This window comes from Mus pahari, chromosome 20 (genome assembly GCF_900095145.1).
Source record: "Mus pahari chromosome 20, PAHARI_EIJ_v1.1, whole genome shotgun sequence".
Lineage (NCBI taxonomy): Eukaryota > Metazoa > Chordata > Mammalia > Rodentia > Muridae > Mus > Mus pahari.
In genome coordinates, this window is record NC_034609.1 from 46528357 (window position 1) to 46549571 (window position 21215).

Consider the following 21215-nt stretch of genomic DNA (forward strand, 5'->3'; position numbering starts at 1 on the left):
CAGATGCTGAAGAAACTGGGGGAGGAGGAGCCACGGGAGAAGCCGCTGGCTGAGCTTGACCACCTGGGACACACAGACTGGGTAAGACGCGCTCCTCCTGGCCTGGGACAGAGAGCACAGGTCACCCAGAGGGGCTCGTGCTGGGAGAGTCATGAGTGCCAGGGCTGAGGTCGGCCGTTTTGTTTCCTGGGTCAGGCCCGGCTGTGGGTCCAGCTCATGCGGGAGCTCCGTCACGGGGTAAAGCTGAAGAAGGTGCAGGAGAAGGAGTTCAACCCACTGCCCACCGAGTTCCAGCTCACCCCCTTCGAGATGCTGATGCAGGATATCCGTGCCAGGAACTATAAACTGCGCAAGGTCATGGTGAGCCACGGCCCTGTCGTCCTCTGCAGCGACCCTTCCCATTCCCCTCTGTTGGCCTGGTTGCCGCACCCTTCACTCGCAGCTGGCCGCCTTTGTCCCTTTGCTTGTGCTTGATCAGAGTTTAAATTAGGACAGGAAGAAGGTTCTTGGGGATCAGGAGGGGCCCTTAGAGCCAGTCACGTTTTTTTCCATTTTACACACATGCGCACAGCCTTATGTGCATTGGTATCAGTCTTAACATTTTATAGAAAGAAGTTCATTTCATTCTCTTTTTTTCTAATATTTATTTATTTATTATATGTAAGTACACTGTCAATGTCTTCAGACACACCAGATCTCATTTCGGATGGTTGTGAGCCACCATGTGGTTGCTAGGATTTGAACTCAGGACCTTTGGAAGAACAGTCAGTGGTTTTAACTGCTGAGCCATCTCTCCAGCCCAAAACAACCCACGAGATGGGCCCTTCAGCTCCGTTCCCTGAAGAAGCATTGGTTCAGGTAGCTCTGGCAGCTGAGTGTAGGACTCGTTAGGCCTTGAATGCCATAGCCACCGCTGGGTGTGGCCCATGCATCTGCTCTGCACCTGTTAGAGAAGAGCTGGGTCCCAGGGAGCAGAGGTCAAGGGAGAGAAGTTGGCTATGAAGCCCAGGCTCTAGTCAAAGGTGGGTGAGCCACCCTGGTCACCGTAGCACCAGCAGTTGGCCCTTGCGAGCTCAGCATGGCCCTGCTCCTCCTGGCAGGTCGACGGGGACATCCCTCCCAGGGTGAAGAAGGACGCACATGAACTTATCCTGGACTTCATTCGTTCTCGGCCTCCACTGAAGCAGGTACCCGCTCTACACCTTCTCCTCTAGATATTGTGGGGCCTGCTGCTCTCCCGTGACCAACCTGGGGGGCGTCACCTGCCTTCTGAGGGATGCCATTGGGGGCTCTTGTGTCCGTTAGCTGGAAGGTTGGGCGTGATCCTCAGCGTGGGGCTTCTGGGTCTATATCTTCTTCCTCTTGGGGAGACTTTTTGGCCATTTATACCCCACGCCAAGTGTGCACAAAGCTTCCTTGGGCAGTACTTCCTTCTGGGTTACTGAGAGGTAGCACCGAGTCTCCCAGACGACTCCAGCGTTTCCCTAGAGCAGAGGGTGCCATGTCACCCCCTTCCCCTCCTGTCCCCCCACTTAGTGTGTCATGTCTGCGGCAGGTCTCAGAGAGACGACTTCGCCCTGTGCCACAGAAGCAAAGAACACTGCACGAGAAGATCCTGGAGGAGATCAAGCAGGGGCAGAGGCTTCGTCCAGTAGGGGCCCAGCACTTGGGAGGCCGTGGTGAGCGGGGACAGGGTGCATGATGGGAGAGAAGACATCCCCCAGTAGACCTGGCTAGGACCACAGATCAAATCTTGGGATTGTTTTTAGCCCTCAGAGCTCCTTAAGTTTATTTATTTTTTTTGTAATTTTTTTTTCTTGTAAGCCTGCGAACCTATAGATATGAAGCAGTCTTGCACTCCAGGTGCTGATCTGGTTTTTTTGCCCTTATGTGTTGTTATAATGGATGACAAATCTCAACATTTGAGACACAAATGAAATGAAAGTCAAGTTTCTAAGTGACTGGCCGCCAGGTGTGTGTTCAGTGTCTGAGACCTGGTCTGGCCTGCAAAATGAGGCTGGCGGGCTCAGCCCTGCTTCTTCAGGGCCCTTGGGAGCCTGGGTGGCTCTCCTCTCGAGGCCAGAGTTACTCCTTAATGGATGACCAGCCTGTGGGTCCCCCTTCTGAGTGGAGAATTAAACCAAGTGGTGCTCATGAAGCCGTTCATGTCCATGCCGGCCCCTGACTGTCCGCCCCAGCACCACCTCCCCATCCTCCCGCTCACGTCCACTCCTCTCTTCCCTCAGCATCCACTGCTTTGTCCTTCTTGCCCCCCCCCCAGTTCAACACCTATTCTTTTTATGTATTCCGAGAGGGGGTGGGGAGGTCTCTCTGTGTAACCCTGGGTGGCCTGGAATGCTGTGTAGACAGGGCTGGCCTCAGACTCACAGAGGCGCCTACCTCTGCCTCCTAAATCCCACCACTCCCGGTTCAACATCTGTTCCCGCCCTGGCCGCTGTGTCCTCCCCACTTCCTCTCCACTCCTTGCCTCCTTGTCGTCCCTGATCACTGTCCATGTCTACACTGGACCCTTTGTCTTCCCTGATCACTGTCTACTCCTCTGCTGACCTCCACATCTTCCTGGTCCATGGTCCACCCCTGCTCTGTCCCCCCTGTCTTTCTTGCCTGTCCTGCAATCTGGCTTTGTGCTCTTTGCCCTCTCTGACCCACATCCACCCTGCCCCGGCCTCCCTGCCTCTGCTGCTCCCCGTCCACCTGTGCTGACCCCCTCTCCACTCACCGTCCACCCCTGCCTTGTTTTTCCTGCTTTCAGGGTTTGGCTCTCTGCCCTGCATCCTCAACGCCTGCTCAGGGGACATCAAGTCCACTTCCTGCATCAACCTGTCTGTCACCGATACCGGGAGCGGGAGTCAGCGCCCACGGCCCCGGGTCCTGCTCAAAGCCCCCACCCTAGCAGAGATGGAAGAAATGAACACGTCCGAGGTCAGAGAATAGAGATCCTTCAAAAGATCATGCTGACAGGGCCGGGAAAGGCTTAACAGGACAGGGTCTGTTGGGTCAGCTGAGTAGGCCTCCTCTAGCTATTGGGTGGCAGGTTGCCCCTTCCCTAACTTTCAGCTCAGAAATACCCTGAATCAGGGGGACAGAGCCCTCTGAACAGCACAACCACAAAGGCTAAAACTGGGAGTTGTTTTCTTCTCGTGGCCAGATGAGCAGCCTGAGCAGCCTCAGATGACGTGAGGAGCTGGTCCCAGGGAGGCTCCCTGGCCCCTAGGATTACAGGGGACCTCAGTGCTGGCCATCTCCGAGGGCCCAGCCTCCTGCAGAGCTGCCTTCTCCAGGATTTTCTGGTCCAGAAGACCAGAGAGCTAGTGATGTATAGAGGCCAGCCTAGGGCCTCAGTGGGCTCAGTGAGCTCCCCTGGATTCACTGCCTTGGTCCAAGGATGAGCAAGAGGACATGGAGAAAGTGGACAGAACTAGAGGTGATGGTCGGGAGGGGTCGGTGGTGAGGGGGGCAGCAGTCAGGAGGTGGCCTGGCCCGATGTGCTTTCAGGAAGAAGAGTCCCCGTGTGGAGAGGTGGCACTGAAGCGAGACCGCTCTTTTTCGGAACATGACCTAGCTCAGCTTCGGAGTGAGATGGCATCTGGCCTTCAGTCAGCCACTCAGCCCCCAGGAGGGGCGGAGCCACCTCGGGTCAGAGCAGGCAGTTTGCACTCCTGGAGGCCCAGCAGCCGAGACCAGGGTAAATACCACCTTTACCAGCGCCTGCTTTTCTCACGTTCACCCCACGCACGGACTTTGTGTTGCAGCCTCCGTCTCACGACTTCTGTGAGGAGGCAAGCACCCAAGGTGTGGAGCTGTGCCCTGCAGGGAGAGTGCATGGCCTGTCTCCACCTAAAGCCGGCACCCTTACTTTCCATTTGAGACTAACCCGCCAGTATTCACTGAGAAATATTTTCTAAAGCACTTGAACCCTTGGGGGATGGAGAGATGGCTTTGTGATTAAGAGCACTTGCAGAGAAAGGGGGTTCAGATCCCAGCTCCCACATGGTTACTCATACCATCTCGAGTTTTAGTAAATCCAACGCCCTCTTCTGGCCCCTGTGGCCCCAGGCACACAAGTGGTGCACATACGTTCATTCATACACATAGACTAAAAATAAATAATAACGCTGGGCGGCGCAACTGCGCACACCTTTAATACCAGCACTCGGAGTCAGAGGCTCTTGAGTTTGGGGCAGCCTGGTCTACAAAGCAAATTCGAGGAGAGCCAAGGTTACACAGAGAAACCCTGTCTTAAAGAAAATAGAAAAGAAAAAAAAAGTCGGGCAGTGGTGGCACACGCCTTTTATCCCAGCACTTGGGAGGCAGAGGCAGGTGGATTTCTGAGTTCAAGGCCAGCCTGGTCTACAGAGTGAGTTCCAGGACAGCCGGGGCTACACAGAGAAACCCTGTCTCGAAAAACCAAAAAGAAGAAGAAGAAGAAGAAGAAGAAGAAGAAGAAGAAGAAGAAAGTAAAGTAAATCTTTTAAAGAAAGAATTCCAATTCTCTCAGCTCAGCTACCTGGAGATAATTATTATCAGCATTCTGAGGTACAGTAGGAAAGCTGGCCTGACACTTTATTCCTTTCTTTGGTGGCTCTAGAAGCATCTGCCTTGTCACCAGCCCCTGTCCCCACCAGAGGACTTAAGCTAGAAGCAGAGGTGCTGGCCTGGTTGCACAGGGTTAGTCCTGTCAGTTGGTGGCTGGACTTGCCTAGAGTGGTCAGTGTTAGAAATGGAGTCCCGGGAACATGACCAAACAACCCAGAGGATTTAGTAGAAGTCTGTGTAGCTGTATCGAGTCAGGCAGTGACACCCCGTGAGTCACTTTCATCTCTAAAGGAGTCCCATGTCTCCGAGTGGTTAGAGCTCAGCCTCATGCTCTTACATGACTGGCTAATGTACAGCGACCGTTGACCCAATGTTCATTCAGCACTGCGTGCAACTTGCTGCACATGTTTTGACACCAGGAAGTGAAAACCCTGGAGGAATGTGAGTTTCTTTCCTGCAGCTTCCATATAAAATTTTAAAATTAATTTTAAAACTTTTTTTATCTTATACGTATGGGTGTTTCGCTAGTATGTCCGTGTACCGTGTGTATGTATGTGTGTATGTATGTGTGCCTGGTACCTGCTGAGGTAAGGGGAGGGTGTTGGATCCCGGAACAGGTGGTTGTGATTCACCATGTAGGTGTTGGGAATTGAACCCTGCCCCTCGCGCAAGAACCGCTGAGCCAGCTCTCCAGCTCTCCGCTTGACTTTTAGCTTGTTGGCCATCCCCACTGGGACACACATGCAGTCCCCATTGTCCACTTGGCACAGCACCTCCTGCCAGGTGGTGTTCACGGGCCTGTGTTCTCCCTCCAGGTTTCTGTCCTGTGAGTGGCCAGTCCCAGCCTCACTCCAGCTCTGCCTTGCCCAGTAGCATGAGCTCAGTGGATGAACCTGAGGCTTCTGCACCAGATACCAGACACCTGTGGCTGGTAAGTGACAGGGAAAGTTGCCTGGGTGGCCTCTTCAGCATCAGCTTCATCCTTTCTTTGTGCTCAAGAGGAGGATGTATATGTGGCCAGGTTCCCCAGGGTCCTGTCCCTGGTGCTGGTGAGATTGTTCTTTGCTGCCACTTGCTGGTACACATTGGTACTGCAGAGACTTGGCTTTTAGAAGGACACTGAGGCCTCAAGTGGTTTGTTTAATTCTAGCCGGTCAGGACGGACAATGAACCCTGAACTCTTGTACTTGGGGTCAGAACAGTCTTTCAGGGAGTGTGCTGTTGGCTGGGACTTTGACTTGCTGGGTCCCATGAGTTTTGTGTTGTTTGTATGAAGAACTAATAGCTACTGCTGCCCAAATGAGGAAATGGGTAAACAACCAGAAGGGAGTGTCAGATCTCATTACAGGTGGTTGTGAGCCACTGTGTGATTGCTGGGATTTGAATTCTGGACCTTTCAGAAGAGCAGTCAGTGCTCTTACCCGCTGAGCCATCTCACCAGCCCTGTGTAGCCATTTCTTTTCTTTTCTTTTCTTTTTTTTTTTTTTTTTTNTGTCTTCAGACACTCCAGAAGAGGGCATCAGATCTTGTTATGGATGGTTGTGAGCCACCATGTGGTTGCTGGGATTTGAACTCCGGACCTTTGGAAGATCAGTCGGGTGCTCTTACCCACTGAGCCATCTCACCAGCCCCGTAGCCATTTCTTAATGGCTACAAAGTTAAGGCCCATTTCTTGTTCAAGGAAGGGAGGAACATGCTCTAAAATTCCATGAGTCCCATAGTGGCCTTTCAGTGCTGAGATCTCAAAACGCACTTTCTGAAAGGCAGGCTATCAAAATCCAAAGAACCTGCCTGAGTCCCTGAGAGGTGGCTGCTAATCTCTCTGCATTTGATGGGGGAGCTCCCGGTCATAAATATCACGAGGAAGAAGCTGGGAGTCCTGATGCCTCAGATGGGGTGGGACATGACAAACTCCTGGCGCTGTACCCACTGCACATCTGAGAAAAAAACCACCCAATTCCCCACCCTACCTCTGTGAACAACAGCTAGCATTTTGAGTTGTGTGGCCATGTTGAGGATTGTATGTTATATTGACTCAAAGGAGCTGAAATAACCCCATTTTACAGAAAAAGTAGGCTTAGAAGATCTGCTGCTGAGAGTTATATTAAGCCAGGATAACTCACTCACTCATAGTGTCAGTTAGGGCAGATGGCTTGCCTGGGTCCTGAAGAGCACACTCAGAGTCAGGCAGGCAGAGCATGCCCAGGGCCCCGGGGACAGTACAGATCAGGGAAGAGGAAGACTGAAAGATTCAGTGATGGGGCTGGAGAGCTGGTCCAGCAGTGAAGAGCGCCAACTGCTCTTCCAGAGGTCCTGAGTTCAATTCCCAGCAACCACATGGTGGCTCACAACCATCTGTAATGGGATCTGGTGCTCTTCTTCTGGTGTGTCTGAAGACAGCAACAGAAGTCATATACATTAAATAAATAAATCTTTTGGAAGGAAGGAAGGAAGGAAGGAAGGAAGGAAGGAAGGAAGAAAGAAAGAAAGAAAGAAAGAAAGTAAGTAAGTTAGTTTGATTCAAGAAAGAAAGAAAGTAAGTTAGTTTGATTCAGTGATAAAGGCCTCCAGGGGGAAATATGGAGTATGTATTTCCCAGTGGGATGGAGTTTCAGTATGGATGGGGTTAATGAGGACAAGCACAGAGTCCTGGGGCCATGGGACTGGAGAACCTTACCGCAGTAGCAGGGCCTCCTTGAGGCAGATCCAGCCCCCAGCAGTGAATGAGCTGACACCCATGCTTTAGTAAGGACTGAGACTAGGTTAACTGTGGGGTCCCCAGGGTGTTGAGCAAGCAGGACCCTCTCCCTCGCCCACAGGAGTTCAGCCACCCTGTGGAGAGCCTGGCTCTGACTGTGGAAGAGGTGGTGGACGTGCGGAGGGTACTGGTGAAGGCGGAGATGGAGAGGTTTCTGCAGGACAAGGAGCTCTTCAGCAGCCTTAAGAGGGGGAAGGTAAGACTCGGATGCCCTAGGTGCAGGGCAGGGCCATCCTGAACAACGGAGAGTCTCACACGTGCTTGGCTAGAAGCCCCAAGGAATGACGTGTTGGGACTGGGCCTGGCTCGGGGTGGGAGGTGGGATGGGGGCGTCACACAACCGTGCTCTAACCTGGCCTCTGGGGGCCGTCACACAACCGTGCTCTAACCTGGCCTCTCCCTGCAGGTTTGCTGTTGCTGCCGAGCCAAGTTTGCCCTGTTTTCCTGGCCACCCACCTGTCTCTTCTGCAAAAGGTGAGCTTCTGTCAGCAGACGGTCTAATAGGGGCACGTCCACCACATCCAGCAGATGGTCTAATAGGGGCACGTCCACCACATCCAGCAGATGGTCTAATAGGGGCACGTCCACCACACCAGCAGACGGTCTAATAGGGCCATGTCCACCACAGCCAGCAGACGGTCTAATAGGGCCATGTCCACCACATCCAGCCAGCTCAGTGTTTTCTTCTCTCTGCCTCTGCCTCTGTCTGTGTCTCTGTCTCTCTCTGAGCCAGGGTCTTACTGTGTACCCCAGACTGGCCCCAAACATGATCTGACTGCTTCAGTTTCTTGAGTCTCAGGGACTATAGGTGAGTGCCACCATGCCTCATTTAGATTAAATTTATTTTGATTTATTTGCTTGTTTTTGTTTTGTTTTGAGACAGTGTTTCACTATGTAGCCTTGGCTGGCCTAAAATTCACTATGTAGACCAGGGTCGGAACCCATAGAGGGTTGCCTGCTTTTGCCTTCAAAGAGCTGGGATTAAAGGCATGTGCCACCAAAACTGGCTTAGGTTAGATTTAAATAGTGAAGGGACATTCGTGGTTAGCCAAAATGAGGTAACAGCCACTTTCTAGTTGAAACAGGCCCAAAGAATTTTAAAAGGGGGTATAAAACAATATCAGGTAACAGTAAGAAGCCGACAGGGAGCTTGTGCTAGCCCGGGGATATTTGTCTTCATCAGCTGGACCTGGGGTAGGAGGCTAGGGTGGCTGGAGATTGTAGAAAAGGAGTGGGAGAGGAGAGTGTAACACAGAGAGTCCTGGAGGCCTGCCTTAGAGATGTACACGGAGCAGTCACATGCGCATAACCCCAGTACTCCAAACACTGAGCTAGCCTGAAGAAAAATAATACGTATTTAATAACTCCATTCAAAAGAAAGCAAAAAATGAAAAAAAGGGAACAAATATATGCGTAAAAAATAGCAAGATGATAAACATAAACACAATTCTGTCCAGCTACTACATTAACTGTAAATGGCCTAAATAACCCAACTAAAATGTAGACTATGCTGGCATAGCTAACCTGCCAGCATGCTGTCCAAGATAGCTATGCCTGTAACCTGACACAAAAACTGTGAGTTTACAAAGTAGAACTTTTATTGTTCTAACTGAAGTGTAAACTTTGTAGATGGCAATGCCAATAGGTTGAACATGCGACCTGGAGAGGTGTGTCAATGGTTAAGAGCTCGCACCGCTTTTGCAGAGGATCTGGGTTTGATTCCTGGCTCTCACAAGGCCACCACTATCAACTGTCCCAGTGCATCACCTGACCTCTGCATGCACTGAATGTTGTGCACAGACATACCTGCAGGCAAGCACCCATACACATAAAATAAAAATAAAGGTTAAATAAGTCTGGACATGCCTGAGTTGTACACTTCTGAGTTTGAATAAAAAAAGCAAGACCCAGAGCTAAGATGTAGTGGCTCATAACTGTAATCCTGGAACTCAGGAATCTGGGACAGGAAAACTGACAAGAATCTGAGAACAAATCCTGTCTCCAAAAAAACCAAAAGCAATGAAGAAAGTAGATTTTAGAGCCAAGACTATTTCCAGTGATAAAGCAGTTCATTCCCTAAGGGAAAAAAATCATAATCTGTATTATTAATAATCATAACAGATTCCAAGAACAAGCAGCAAAAATTATGCCACCTCAAGGAAAAATAAGTGCATGTTCCCATTTAGTGATCTCAGCACTTCTTACTCAAAGATCAATAAAACCAATAGACAGAAATGGAGATCGGGCACGTGCTTGAAAATGTTCCACCCGACAGTGGCTGAGTGCACATTTTTTGTGGACTGTACGTGGGGCGTTTACCAAGGTTATTATCTTGGATCACAAGTGTGTGTCGGTATTTAGTTCAAGTTGAGCATGGGGACACACACCTGGAGCCTGAGCACTTGGGAGCTGGAGGAAGAAGGATCAGGAATTCAAGGTCACTCTTGGCTATACATGGAGTTTGAGGCCTCCAAGCGCTGCTTGAGATGCTGTCTTTTAAAGGGTAAGCAGGGGGGCTGGAGAGATGGCTCAGCAGTTAAGAGTACTTGCTGCTCTTAAAGGACCCTGGTTTGAATCCCAGTACCCACGCAGTGGCTCACAACCCTTCAGAGCTCCAGTGCCAAGGGATCTGATGGCCTTCTTCTGACCTCTACAGACACCAGGCGAACATGCGGTACACACACAAACGTAGGCAAAACACTCATAACACATACAGTTAAATAAATCTTTAAAGCTTACAGCTGGGTCGTGGTGGTTCACACCTTAAACCCCAGCACTAGGGAGGCAGAGGCAGTGGATCCCTAAGTTCGAGGCCAGCCTGGTCTACAGAGTGAGTTCAGGACAGCCAGGGCTACACAGAGAAACCCTGTCTCAAAAAACTGGGGGGAAACAAAACCTAAAACCCTTCAATACTCAATTCATACAAAATATGTTCTGTGACTACAATGAAATAAAATTAGGTTACCCAGGGGTTTCCTCCCCATCTTCAGTCTGGATATTTAACATAGGGCGAGGGCTTTATGCATGGTAGACAAGCACTCTCTTGAGCCACACTCCTAGCCCCAACCTAGGGGTTTATTGATGGCAAATTAATTATAGGGCATCCTTCCCAGGGAGCGTGATCCATTGTTTTGAAAAGGAATTTTGACAACCTTCATTAATATGGAGAAGAGCCCACGGGACATTTATAGAATAGTTTCTTTGTACATCTCATTGTAATGAATCACATGTTTTATTGTGATCTTACAGAATGGTTATCTAAATTTAGGGTCAACTTTTTACAAGAAGGAATTTGTTATCTTTTTAATGAGGAACAGGACCTTGCTATGTAGCTCAGGATAGCCTCAAACTCATAACCCTCTTGCCTCAGTGCTGGAATCAGAGGTCTGTGTCACCGCACCTAGCAGGCATTTACTTCAGAAGTTGAATATGGGAATTTTAAAAAAATGCTAACTGCTGTATAAAATTGGACATTGTACTTGAAGCCTTTCTACTTAGATGGTGCTTCTGTGGTGAAAGGCTCCAGAAATACTGGAGCCCAGAGAGTCCCGAGAGGGATAAGGGCAGAGGTGAATGAGTATCCCAGGGAGATGAAAGAACGTGGGGTAAGATGAAAGGGAGGCACCTGGTGACTGGGCTCTGGCTGAAGTGATGATGGCTGAGTCAGATATGATGGGAGGAGGAGGTTTCTCCTCTCCACACTTCCTTACCACTGACATAGTTTTTTTCTCTATTCCTTCCAGAGCTGTGTGCACTTCCTGTAGCGTAAAGGTAAGGATTTGGGGGAACCTTTCTGGTCTTGGTGAAGTAGGATGGGACACCAATTGGAAGTGTTGGGCAGACCCCATCCCACCCCCCACGAGGCCCTTCATCCAGTGTCTTCTAAGAAGGAATCCCCTCTCATTCTTTTCCAAGACCGCAACTCGCATGCTGGCTTGCTTTGATCGTAGGATAGTCTCTCATAAAGTCTGGGCTGGCTGTAAACTCTCTCGACTTTGAACTTCAGTTCCTCTTGTCTCTGCCTCCTGACTGCCTCTCACTATATAACCCTGGGTGAGCTGGAACTCACTATGCCTGGCCAAGACTACAATTTTTCAAAACCTTTCATCTTAAAACCTTCAAAGGTAGTATTTTATTTTATTTTAGATTTTTGAGACAAGGTCTTCCTGTGTATAGCACTGGCTGGCCTGGAACTGGCTATGTAGACCAAGCTGGCTTTGAACTCAGAAATCTGCCTGCCTCTGCCTCTCGAGTGCTGGGATTATAGGTGTACACCACCTTGCCCAGTCCTCAGAAGTAGTCTTAAAATTCACTAAGGCGCCAGAGAGATGGCTGACAGAGTAAAAGCACGTGCTGCTGTGACAGAGGGCCTGGATTTGGCTCCCAGGACTTATGTGACAGCTGACCAGTGACTCCAGTTCCAGAAGATCCAGCACCCTCTTCTGTCTCCCGGGGCACTGTACGTACACGGTGCCTAACAGGCAGAACTCACAGATGCAGAGAGGAAAAACAAACAAGCAAAAGCATTAAGCATCGAGTGAGTAGGCCGGAGACACGGCTTTTCTCTCCCCTTCTGAAAATTGTTCAGTAAACCCAGGCCGCGTTTGAACACATGCCTCTACACAGAGGCAATGGACAGAAACCCTTGGAAGTGTCCTGATCACTGCGCCTCAGCTTAGAAAGAGGAACCTACTCTTCTCAACGTCTTTACTTTTTTATTTTTATTTATTTTTTGTTTTTGTTTTTTTTGAGACAGGGTTTCTCTGTGTAGCCCTGGCTGTCCTGGAACTCACTCTGTAGACCAGGCTGGCCTCGAACTCAGAAATCCGCCTGCCTCTGCCTCCCGAGTGCTGGGATTAAAGGCGTGCGCCACCATGCCTGGCCTTTTTTTTTTTTTAATGTTTTCTTTTTTTTCTTTTTAATTTTATTTATTTAATGTGAGTGCTCTGCTGCATATACACCCGCCTGCCTGAAGAGGGCATCAGATGCCCCTATAGATGGCTGTGAGCCACCCTGTGGTTGCTGGGAATTGAACTCAGGACCTCTGGAAGAGTAGCCACTGAGCCATCTCACCAGCCCTCTCAACATCTTTATAATCTGTCCCTGGACCACAGGAACACTTCATCCTTGTCAGTGTGAAGTAATGGTTGCATTCAGAACCTAAAATCACACCCTTTGTGGTATAAAAAGATACAGTTCCAAAAAAAAAAAAAAAGATACAGTTCTTGAAGTCACAGTTTGGATAAGCAGGACATGTGTTGGTGCTAGGTCTTCATGTAAGAATGTAGGGACGGCCGGGCGTGGTGGCACACGCCTTTAATCCCAGCACTCGGGAGGCAGAGGCAGGCGGATTTCTGAGTTCGAGGCCAGCCTGGTCTACAGAGTGAGTTCCAGGACAGCCAGGGCTACACAGAGAAACCCTGTCTCAAAAAAACAAAAAAACAAAACAACAACAAAAAAAAGAATGTAAGGGCAACCCCTCTCAGCCTCTAGTCCCCAGGGGTGTGGGGAGGATGGCGTGCCAGGTGGCTGCTGAGGAACCTTGTCCCTTCCTTGTGTCACAGATGAAGATGCCTTCCAAGAAGTACGGACACATCCCCGTCTACACACTTGGCTTTGAGAGTCTTCAGAGGGTGCCAACTACCAAAGCCACGCCAACACTGAGGAGAGACACCTTCCAGTAGGTTCCATCGGCTCGTTGCTGGTATCCTGTGGTAGTGAAGGATTGAAAGTGACTGGGAAACTGGGGCAGGTTCCCAGACCTGTGCAGATCAAGCCAAGGAACAAGTCACGTCACTGGCTCCAGAGGCGGAGTTGGAGGAAACTGAGTTTGGGTGGTCGGGACGGTCTGGGCTCGGGACCTCAGTGCCCGTCAAGGAAGGGCCTTTGTAGGGACACACATTGATTGCCGGGTGTGCTCCGCAAGACTCCTGTGGATGAGGAAGGAGAGAAGGAGGAGGAGGAAGGTGAGGGGTGGCTGTGGACATGAAAGCAAGGTTTGGGATTCGGAAGTGGCAGGACAAGGCCTCTGGGAGATCCTAGCCCCAGTAGGGTTCTCTCCTCTCATGGTTCTTTCCCGGCATCTCTCCATTCTAGATCCCTGCAGGGACCAAAGTGGCGGAGTGTGGAGGAGGAATTTCCCCACATCTATGCCCATGGCTGCGTCCTAAAGGATGTCTGCAGTGACTGCACCAGCTTTGTGGCTGATGTCGTGTGCTCCAGCCGCAAGAGCGTGGATGTCCTCAATGCCACCCCACGACGCAGCCGCCAGACCCAGTCCCTCTATATCCCCAACACCAGGACTCTCAACTTCCAATGACTATTGTGATGGCCTCCCCGCACCCCATCCTGAAACACAGCTGCCATCAGCTCCCCCTTGCGCATGTACATATATACATATATGGATACATTTATAATATATATATGGCCTATATTTATATTTATATACATTGTCTCTTTCCCTACAATTCACTCACCTTCCAGGACTCACCCTCCTCCTTTCCTCTCAGGACTCCTTGGGAAGGCTGGGAGGGGTTGGGGAATGGAGAGCTCAGCTTCCCTGCCCATGCCCTGGTCCTCTTCAGTAGTAAGTGTGTGGCAGCCTCTCTTGCCTGAGTGGACCTGAGGATCAGGTCCACCTCTGCTGTGCTTCAGGAGGTCAAGCCTCAGAAGCACTGGGGAGGCCCCTGGGTGTGTGGGATTCTGCTGGGAAGAAGCCCAGGCGCCCCCAGGTCAGGCTCGCTCTTGGGTCTCGCTGCGTGGCTTCTCCTAGGGAGATAAGGACGAGCATCCAGATCCGGCACTGACAGACCAAAGAAAGGATTCCTCTCAAGTCAGCTTGACGAACCAATGGGTTTATTGAGATTACTGTAATACAGTGAGAGGTTACTTACGGGAACATAAGCGACTCTCAGGTAAACGCGTCACCGCAAAGCCCCATCCCAACATGGATTATCACCCATGAAAATTGCATCCCTGTAGTTCATACCCCCAGCCAATTTTCTACTTCCTATACCAAGACCATGGTGCAGCAGGGGAGGGGTAGGGGTGGTGACTTGCTTCCTATCAGGGGAAGTCAATGACCCTGCAACCATTGCCATAGGCTTGCATGTCATGTTATCTGCCACGGTTGCGGACAATGCATTCTGGAGGTCAGCATGGCTACTCTGCCAAATGATGGTGAGGTCGTGTTCGTTAAGCCCAGAGGCAGTCCCGACCCCTGGACTCAGGCGCACCCACAAGGGGGAGGGTTCTGTTGTCAACCCATCTTACAGATTAGGAAAGAAAGGCTCAGTAAGGTAAAGACACTTGATTGCTTATCTCAGAACATGCCAGAACTTCAGCTGAAGCCTGCTAACTGAGCCCTGCTGGCTGACTCCAGCCTCTTAACAGCTTGCTCAGGACTAGAAGAGACACCATGGGCACATGGCTGTGACAGATGGACCTGCGCAAGTTATCTTTAAAATTAGAACACCTAATAAAAGCAGCTAGCTCCCGGCACCGACTCATCTTAGCACCTCACAGACCGCCTTTGTATTCTGACTTTTTCAAGTTTAAAAGATATGTTTACTTGGGTTACATGTTCACTTAAGTTAATTTATGTAAACTGCATGCATTCGGGAGCCCATGGGAGCTATCAAACTGGAGTTGAGGGTGGCTGTGAGTCACACGTGGGTGCTAGGAACTGAACTCAGTTCCTTTGCTTGGGCTGCAGCAAGCACTCTAACCAATGGGCAGCCATCTCTCTAGCCCTTTGTTTTGTTTTAAAAGAACAGGCAGAAAAGGTCAGGAATCAGTACTGTCACTCAGCCAGCAATGACAACGCTCATTTAACCACTTATGGAGGCTCACGCTTGTTAAACCAGCAGCTGGGAATTAGCATCAGGAAGATCACTGGTTTGAGGCTAGTCTGGGCTATGTAGCAAGCTGCAGATGTCTGAGCTATATAGTGAACTCTCAAACAAGAAACCCCCTCATGTTTGTGTAGTATTCTCATGGAGAGCCACTGCCAGGAACTACGTACAGTTGTTGATCTACAGACTTGAAAGCAGCCACATATCCAGCTCACACTCCAAACACGGTGTCACCAGTTCTGATCCTCACACAACACAAACGAAAGCAATAAACTCACATCCTGGGAACCACCCAGCTGAGCTTCAGGGTGATGCCTGGGGTTGTCCAGTGCCCTACAACCACTTCCGGAGGCTGCTTAGGCAGGAGAACTGCCTGTCCTTCTGTCTTACGGCCCTTGGCGTTGCATGTCGGCTCACTGCACTAGCCTCAGCCTCATCTATTGGAGACAATGCCAAATACAGTGGATTAGAACGGAGACCTCCATAAGGACCAGATCTGCAGCAATTCGGGGAGACACATTTGGAGCTTAGTGGTTCAGGGAAGGCCAACTCCATCCTTCAGGGTCCATGACTTGTGTCTCAGGAGAAGCAGTTCTAGACTAAGACCTGCCACTTTATTCAAAGGTAATGCTACTGGCCTGTGTAAGCTGGCCACAGCACTTGATCATGGATGGCACAGAAGCTAGCCTGGTCCTGAATAGTCAGGGCGGTGTCGTTGAGCCTGATGTGGAAGAAGCTGCAACTTTTAACAGCTCGAAGGGAAGAGGGCTGGGGGGATGGGCACCTTGAGACAGCAGCTGTGGACCATCAACTTTAAAGTACCCAAAGATACTTCAAAGTGGGGGCATAGTGTGGGCAGAGGGCTCAGCATCCAACCTAGGGAGGAACCAAGACTCCTGGGGGAGGCAGAGTGGAGTGGAGCACATGGACAGCGGGACAGCGGGCTCACACAAGAGCAGGAACTAAGGGATGCTGCCCTGCCCGCCTTCTCTGTCCTTGCCAACCGCCGACACGGTTTGAACTTTGGGAGTCACATGAATGCAAAACTGGGTGTTCTCTGGGGCACTTAGCTCATCAAGTCTTCACCTGTAAAAGGAGATCTATCCCCCAGAACGAAGTTGGATTTTAAGAGCGGTGACTGGGTTAGCTCACTCCACACCCACGCAGCCCTCTCCTGCTCTCAAGTTGGGAAAAGGTCCAACCCAACACCAGCTCATTTTACTTTGAAGGTACTCAATCCTGACTTGTCTAGGAAAGTTTTCCAACAGTGTATATAAAAAATGGGTACTAGACATGGAGTAGCTCTGTAATTCCAGCTCTTCAGAAACAGGATTTCCGTAAGCTCGAGGGCAGCCAGCGTTACACAGCAAGATCTTGTGGTTTTGGGTGGTGGACTGGCTGGTTCTGTCAACTTGACACAGGCTGGAGTTATCACAGAGAAAGGAGCCTCAGTTGGGGAAATGCCTCCATGAATGAGATCCAGCTGTAAGGCATTTTCTCAATTAGTGATCAAGGGGGGAGGGCTCCTTGTGGGTGGTGCCACCCCTGGGCTGGTAGTCCTGGGTTCTATAAGAAAGCAGGCTGAGCAAGCCAGGGGAAGCAAGCCAGTAACATCCTTCCATGGCTTCTGCATCAGCTCCTGCTTCCTGACCTGCTTGAGTTCCAGTCCTGACTTCCTTTGCTGATGCACAGCAGTGTGGAAGTGTAAGCTGAATAAACCCTTTCCTCCCCAACTTGCTTCTTGGATGATATTTTGTACAGGAATAGAAACCTTGACTAAGACAGGTGGTGTTTTTGTTTAAAAAAAAAAAAAAAAGTCGGTTGTGGTGGCACACACCTTTGCTCCCAAATCTGGGAGGCAGAGGCCAGCCTGGTCTACAAAGCGAGTCCCAGGTCAGGGCTACACAGAGAAGCTGTCTCAAAAAACAAAAACAAAAAGAACATGGGAAAAGAAAAGACCTGTGCCGAGAGTCCCTACGTCCTTATTGTGAAAATCTTCCTGAGTTAGAATACACGTCGGTAGGGCTGCCACCTTGACTTCAGACCTAACAGCTCTCCCCTCACCCAATACCCCTGTAACATGGCCACCCCTGCTGCGTTCGCGACAATAAAAAGCAAACCCTAACACCTAAGTCGGCTCGGTGCACCTCGTGGAGAGGAGATATCCCGTCTGGTAGAAGTTAGATCGATTCTATTAAGGCGAAAACTGTCCCTTTGCAGTCTAGTAGCAACGTGGAGGTGGGGGACGTCGGACAAGTCGCATGGGTAGGCTAGCAGAGAGGGGTTGGGGACTGGGTCCCTCGCTCCGGTCACAGCAGAGGTCTTTGCACACGGGCCTCGCGGCGTGCGCACGTGCTCTCGCTCCCTCCTCGCCTGCCCCCCGCGCCCCGCTCGCCCCCGGGAATCTCGTCCGTGGCGTGCAGCGCTCTGAGCCTGCGCGTTGCTGCCCGCCGCACAGCCGGCTTTCTGCAAGCCAGCCATCTCCAAAGCCGAAGAGCCGCACTCCGGCCGCCGCTAGGGCCCGACTCTCGCGAGAGCTCCCTGGGCCACCCTTGCACCTTCCCCGACTCCGCGGGGAATTGGGAGGAAGTTCCGGAGAGCCGCGACACGCAAACGCGACACGCCAATCTTGCGCCAGCGCGCCGCAAGTGCGCAGGCGCCGCCACTCTGCTGCTCTTCCTCGTCCCTCTGCCCACATCAGGCTGTCGGGTCCTATGTCGCGCCGGGCCCTCCGGAGACTGAGGGGGGAACAGCGCGGCCAGGAACCCCTAGGGCCCGACGCCTTGCAGTTTGTCCTCCTTGATGACGATGACGCAGAGGAAGAGGGACCAAAACCGGGGCTGGGTGGCCGGCGCCCCGGGGGTGCAGGGAAGGAAGGAGTCCGTGTCAACAACCGGTTTGAGCTGGTGAGGAGCTGGGCAACCTGGGGGGGGGGATGGTGGGGGCATGACGTCATGCGAAGGGGCACAAAGTTGGGTCTGGACTGCAGTCGGGTGGGCGGAGAGAAGGGACTGCGCCGCATCGGGGAAGGCGGGCCTTCTGCCGCAGGGTGGGTGGGGTGAGGAGGCCGTGCTGAATTGCAAGCCGGGGGCCGTGTTCCCCGTCCGAGATCGAGTGGAAGGTGGAGGAAAATGCCGAGCGAAGGGGCTGCTAAGGGCCAGCGGGGGTGCTGACAAGGGGCTGAGTGACAGGACTTTGCTGCAGCATAGGGCGTGTCTCGAGGCAGTGTCCAGAGACGTGACGTGACGTAGGGGGCAGGGCGGGGCGGTGACGTTAGAGACAGCTAAGGGGAGGGGCACTGTGGATGGCGAGAATGGCGAGTGGGAGGTGGGGTTCAGCTGGGTCTAGGTTTCACTGAGGGAGTAGCGTTGTTCCGTCCCGGGCGGTGGATAGTAGGGTAGGCATGGTTTCCTTTCTGCGACTTGAGGGAGGTCTCTCTTTTGCAAACATTTCGGTTTATTCGTCACAGTACTTCTGTGAGTCCCAGCTAGCTGGACCTAGCTTATCGTATCCCTCGCAACAGAAAAATGGGTTGCAGTCCTGAGCCCCGTGTTTTTCCTTACGACTGACTACTGGATCTGCAGTTTCGTGTGTGTATGAATTATGATCCTGACTTCATGTGTGGGCAGATAATGTCTTCCTTGTTTTGTATCTCCAACTTGCACATATGGTAAGGGTGTCCGTGGCCATTTTCGAGGGAGTAAAAAGATGGAATGTGTCTGAGACTCTCAGGCTAACTGGGACACATGGAGGAAGTACTGGGTCTTCCTTAAGTCGCAGATAGGAAACCATGCCGACCCTACTGTCGCAGCACCCAAGACAGCACTACCCCCAGTTGTCCCCAGCTTTTTATCAGTTAGCAGGTTTAAAAGTTCCTAGCACAGATATTGACTGGTGTGGAAAATGTCACAGACATTTTAGAAGTTTGGTTCAGGGCTGGTGAGATGGCTCAGTGGGTAAGAGCACCCGATTGCTCTTCTGAAGGTCCGGAGTTCAAATCCCAGCAACCACATGGTGGCTCATAACCATCTGTAACAAGATCTGACTCCCTCTTCTGGAGTGTCTGAAGACAGCTACAGTGTACTTACATATAGTAAATAAATAAATCTTTAAAAAAATATTAAAAAAAAAAAAAAGAAGTTTGGTTCAGAGATTCTCCAGTAAGGAAAGGACGGGATTCGCCCTGTAGTCTGTGGCGGCGGTGGATTATGTCTCTCCTTGGTACAGTCCGAACTCTCTTACCTCCTCTGACTTTGAACCTGAGAGCATCCCCCATTCCTACTGTTTCTTGTCCCTGCACGATTACTTTTCTTAGATGCACTTTTGCTTATCATTTCTATTTCAAGATAGGCTTTCTCTGTGTGGCCTTGCCCGTCCTTGAACTTACTCTGTAGACTACTTTGAGATGCTGCGTCTCTGCCTTCCGAGTGCTGGGATCAAAGGTGTGTGCCGCCACCACCCAGCTGTGTTTAATTTTAAACATACACAAAAATTAGGGAAATACAAATAACCTGTATGCCCCCACGGCCCAGTTTCCGGCACTCTACATGCCTTTAATATAATTTTAATCCCTTTTCTCTAAGAGGTGATTGCAAAGCAGAGCCTAGACATCCCACCGTTCACCATCTGTAGCCTTCCTTGTTCTGGGATTCCTCCCTCGACAGCAGCTGGTGTTCACTCTCAGACCTTAGGAATCTGAGACCATTAGCCCTAAAGAGTTTACAGCTCTCCTGAACTTGTCCCTGGCTCTTTGCGGCTTTCCGCTTTAGCCTCGGCTCCCTGTCCTCCCTCTGTCCCGTCCCTGACACTCTCACAAACTGCCAGTGGCCTCCTTTTTGGATGTCACGCAGTTGGCAGTCTTGCCACCTTTGGGGCCCAGACTGCTCAGCTGCTTCTTTGACTTACTAGCTTAGCCCACACTGCTGAGGTAGGCAAGCGGGGGGGGGGGGGGGGGGGGGGGGGGGGGGGAGGGGCTGGAGATACAACCCAGTGGTGAAGGGCCCTTGCTGCCTTTCCAGAGGACTGGCGTTTGGGACCAGGGAGTCATCTACAGATCAGAACCAAGACCCGTGGTAGTAGACGCCTGATACAAAGGGAGGCTGCACCTGTGATCACAGCGTAGTTTTTTTCAAGGCCTCTGAAATATTCGATATTTGATGTTGAATATGGGTCGTCTGCCTTACAGTTTGGCAGACAGGTGGGGAGATTTCAACAATTGCCAGTTAGAGAACCAAAATGCTCAGTCTCCCAAAGTCTTTGCTTAGCTACAGGAAATTAGCATCAGAATTCGAGGAGGTATTAACATGTGTAGAGATTCTAACAGTGCCTCGAATCTGTACAGTGCTGGGACAGAGCGAGACCCCTTTATCTGACTCAGGTCACAGGGAGCATTCAGCACTGCTGCCATTGCTCAGTCTGTCCTGAGTACACAGTGGCAGTTCTCCATTCCCAGCAGGTGTCTGCCACGCTAAGACAGTTCTCCCCGACCTCGTCTGTTTGTGATCTTGCTCACTGTTTCAGCCACCCTGACCTCCCTTTGCCTCCCCCGTCTGGCTGCGGTCCCCTTTGCTGAGACGCTAATGTGAGACTTCCTCTCCCCTTGAATGGGCTACCTGACATGATATGATATGATATGATATGAACAAGGTCTGTTCTTAGCATCTGCCTACATTTACAGCCATCCTCATTCGCCTTCCTTTCCCCCTGGCACTTACCACCAGCCAGGCTGTGCTACTCTTCTGTGTACGCTGACTGTCGCCCACGGCTAGTCTGTATGTTCCTTAGGAACAGACTTGGCTGCTCACTGATGTACCGCCGCCCCTCAGGACAGTGTCCATGTCTATCTGTGCGGATTTTTTTTTTAAAGATTTATTTATTTATTATATGTAAGTACACTGTAGCTGTCTTCAGACACTCCAGAAGAGGGAGTCAGATCTTGTTATGGATGGTTATGAGCCACCATGTGGTTGCTAGGATTTGAACTCCGGACCTTCAAAAGAGCAATCGGGTGCTCTTACCCACTGAGCCATCTCACCAGCCCCTATGCT

At 51.0% G+C, this 21215-nt stretch overlaps 2 protein-coding genes across 4 annotated transcripts in view; both read left to right on the plus strand.

The window, feature by feature from the left end:
- The window catches only part of Spire2 (spire type actin nucleation factor 2), a 38890-nt gene extending 25136 nt beyond the window's left edge, over positions 1-13754 (plus strand). Inside the window, exons 4-15 of the mRNA XM_021220449.1 lie at positions 4-81; positions 196-360; positions 1101-1187; positions 1556-1679; positions 2774-2943; positions 3517-3706; positions 5373-5488; positions 7377-7511; positions 7722-7789; positions 11059-11086; positions 12880-12995; positions 13412-13754. Coding sequence (XP_021076108.1) covers positions 4-81; positions 196-360; positions 1101-1187; positions 1556-1679; positions 2774-2943; positions 3517-3706; positions 5373-5488; positions 7377-7511; positions 7722-7789; positions 11059-11086; positions 12880-12995; positions 13412-13634 — 1500 coding nt within the window. The 3' untranslated portion in view covers positions 13635-13754. The remainder of the gene's footprint in view (positions 1-3; positions 82-195; positions 361-1100; positions 1188-1555; positions 1680-2773; positions 2944-3516; positions 3707-5372; positions 5489-7376; positions 7512-7721; positions 7790-11058; positions 11087-12879; positions 12996-13411) is intronic.
- Positions 13755-17669: 3915 nt separating this feature from the next.
- Tcf25 (transcription factor 25) overlaps positions 17670-21215 on the plus strand; it is a 35387-nt gene continuing 31841 nt past the window's right edge. For 2 of the 3 annotated variants that reach the window (XM_021219978.2, XM_021219979.2), the window contains exon 1: positions 17673-18074. In XM_021219978.2, coding sequence (XP_021075637.1) covers positions 17883-18074 — 192 coding nt within the window. In that variant the 5' untranslated portion in view covers positions 17673-17882. Of the gene's footprint in view, positions 18075-21215 lie in introns of all 3 variants that reach the window. The other variant, XM_021219976.2, reaches the window with a different exon arrangement.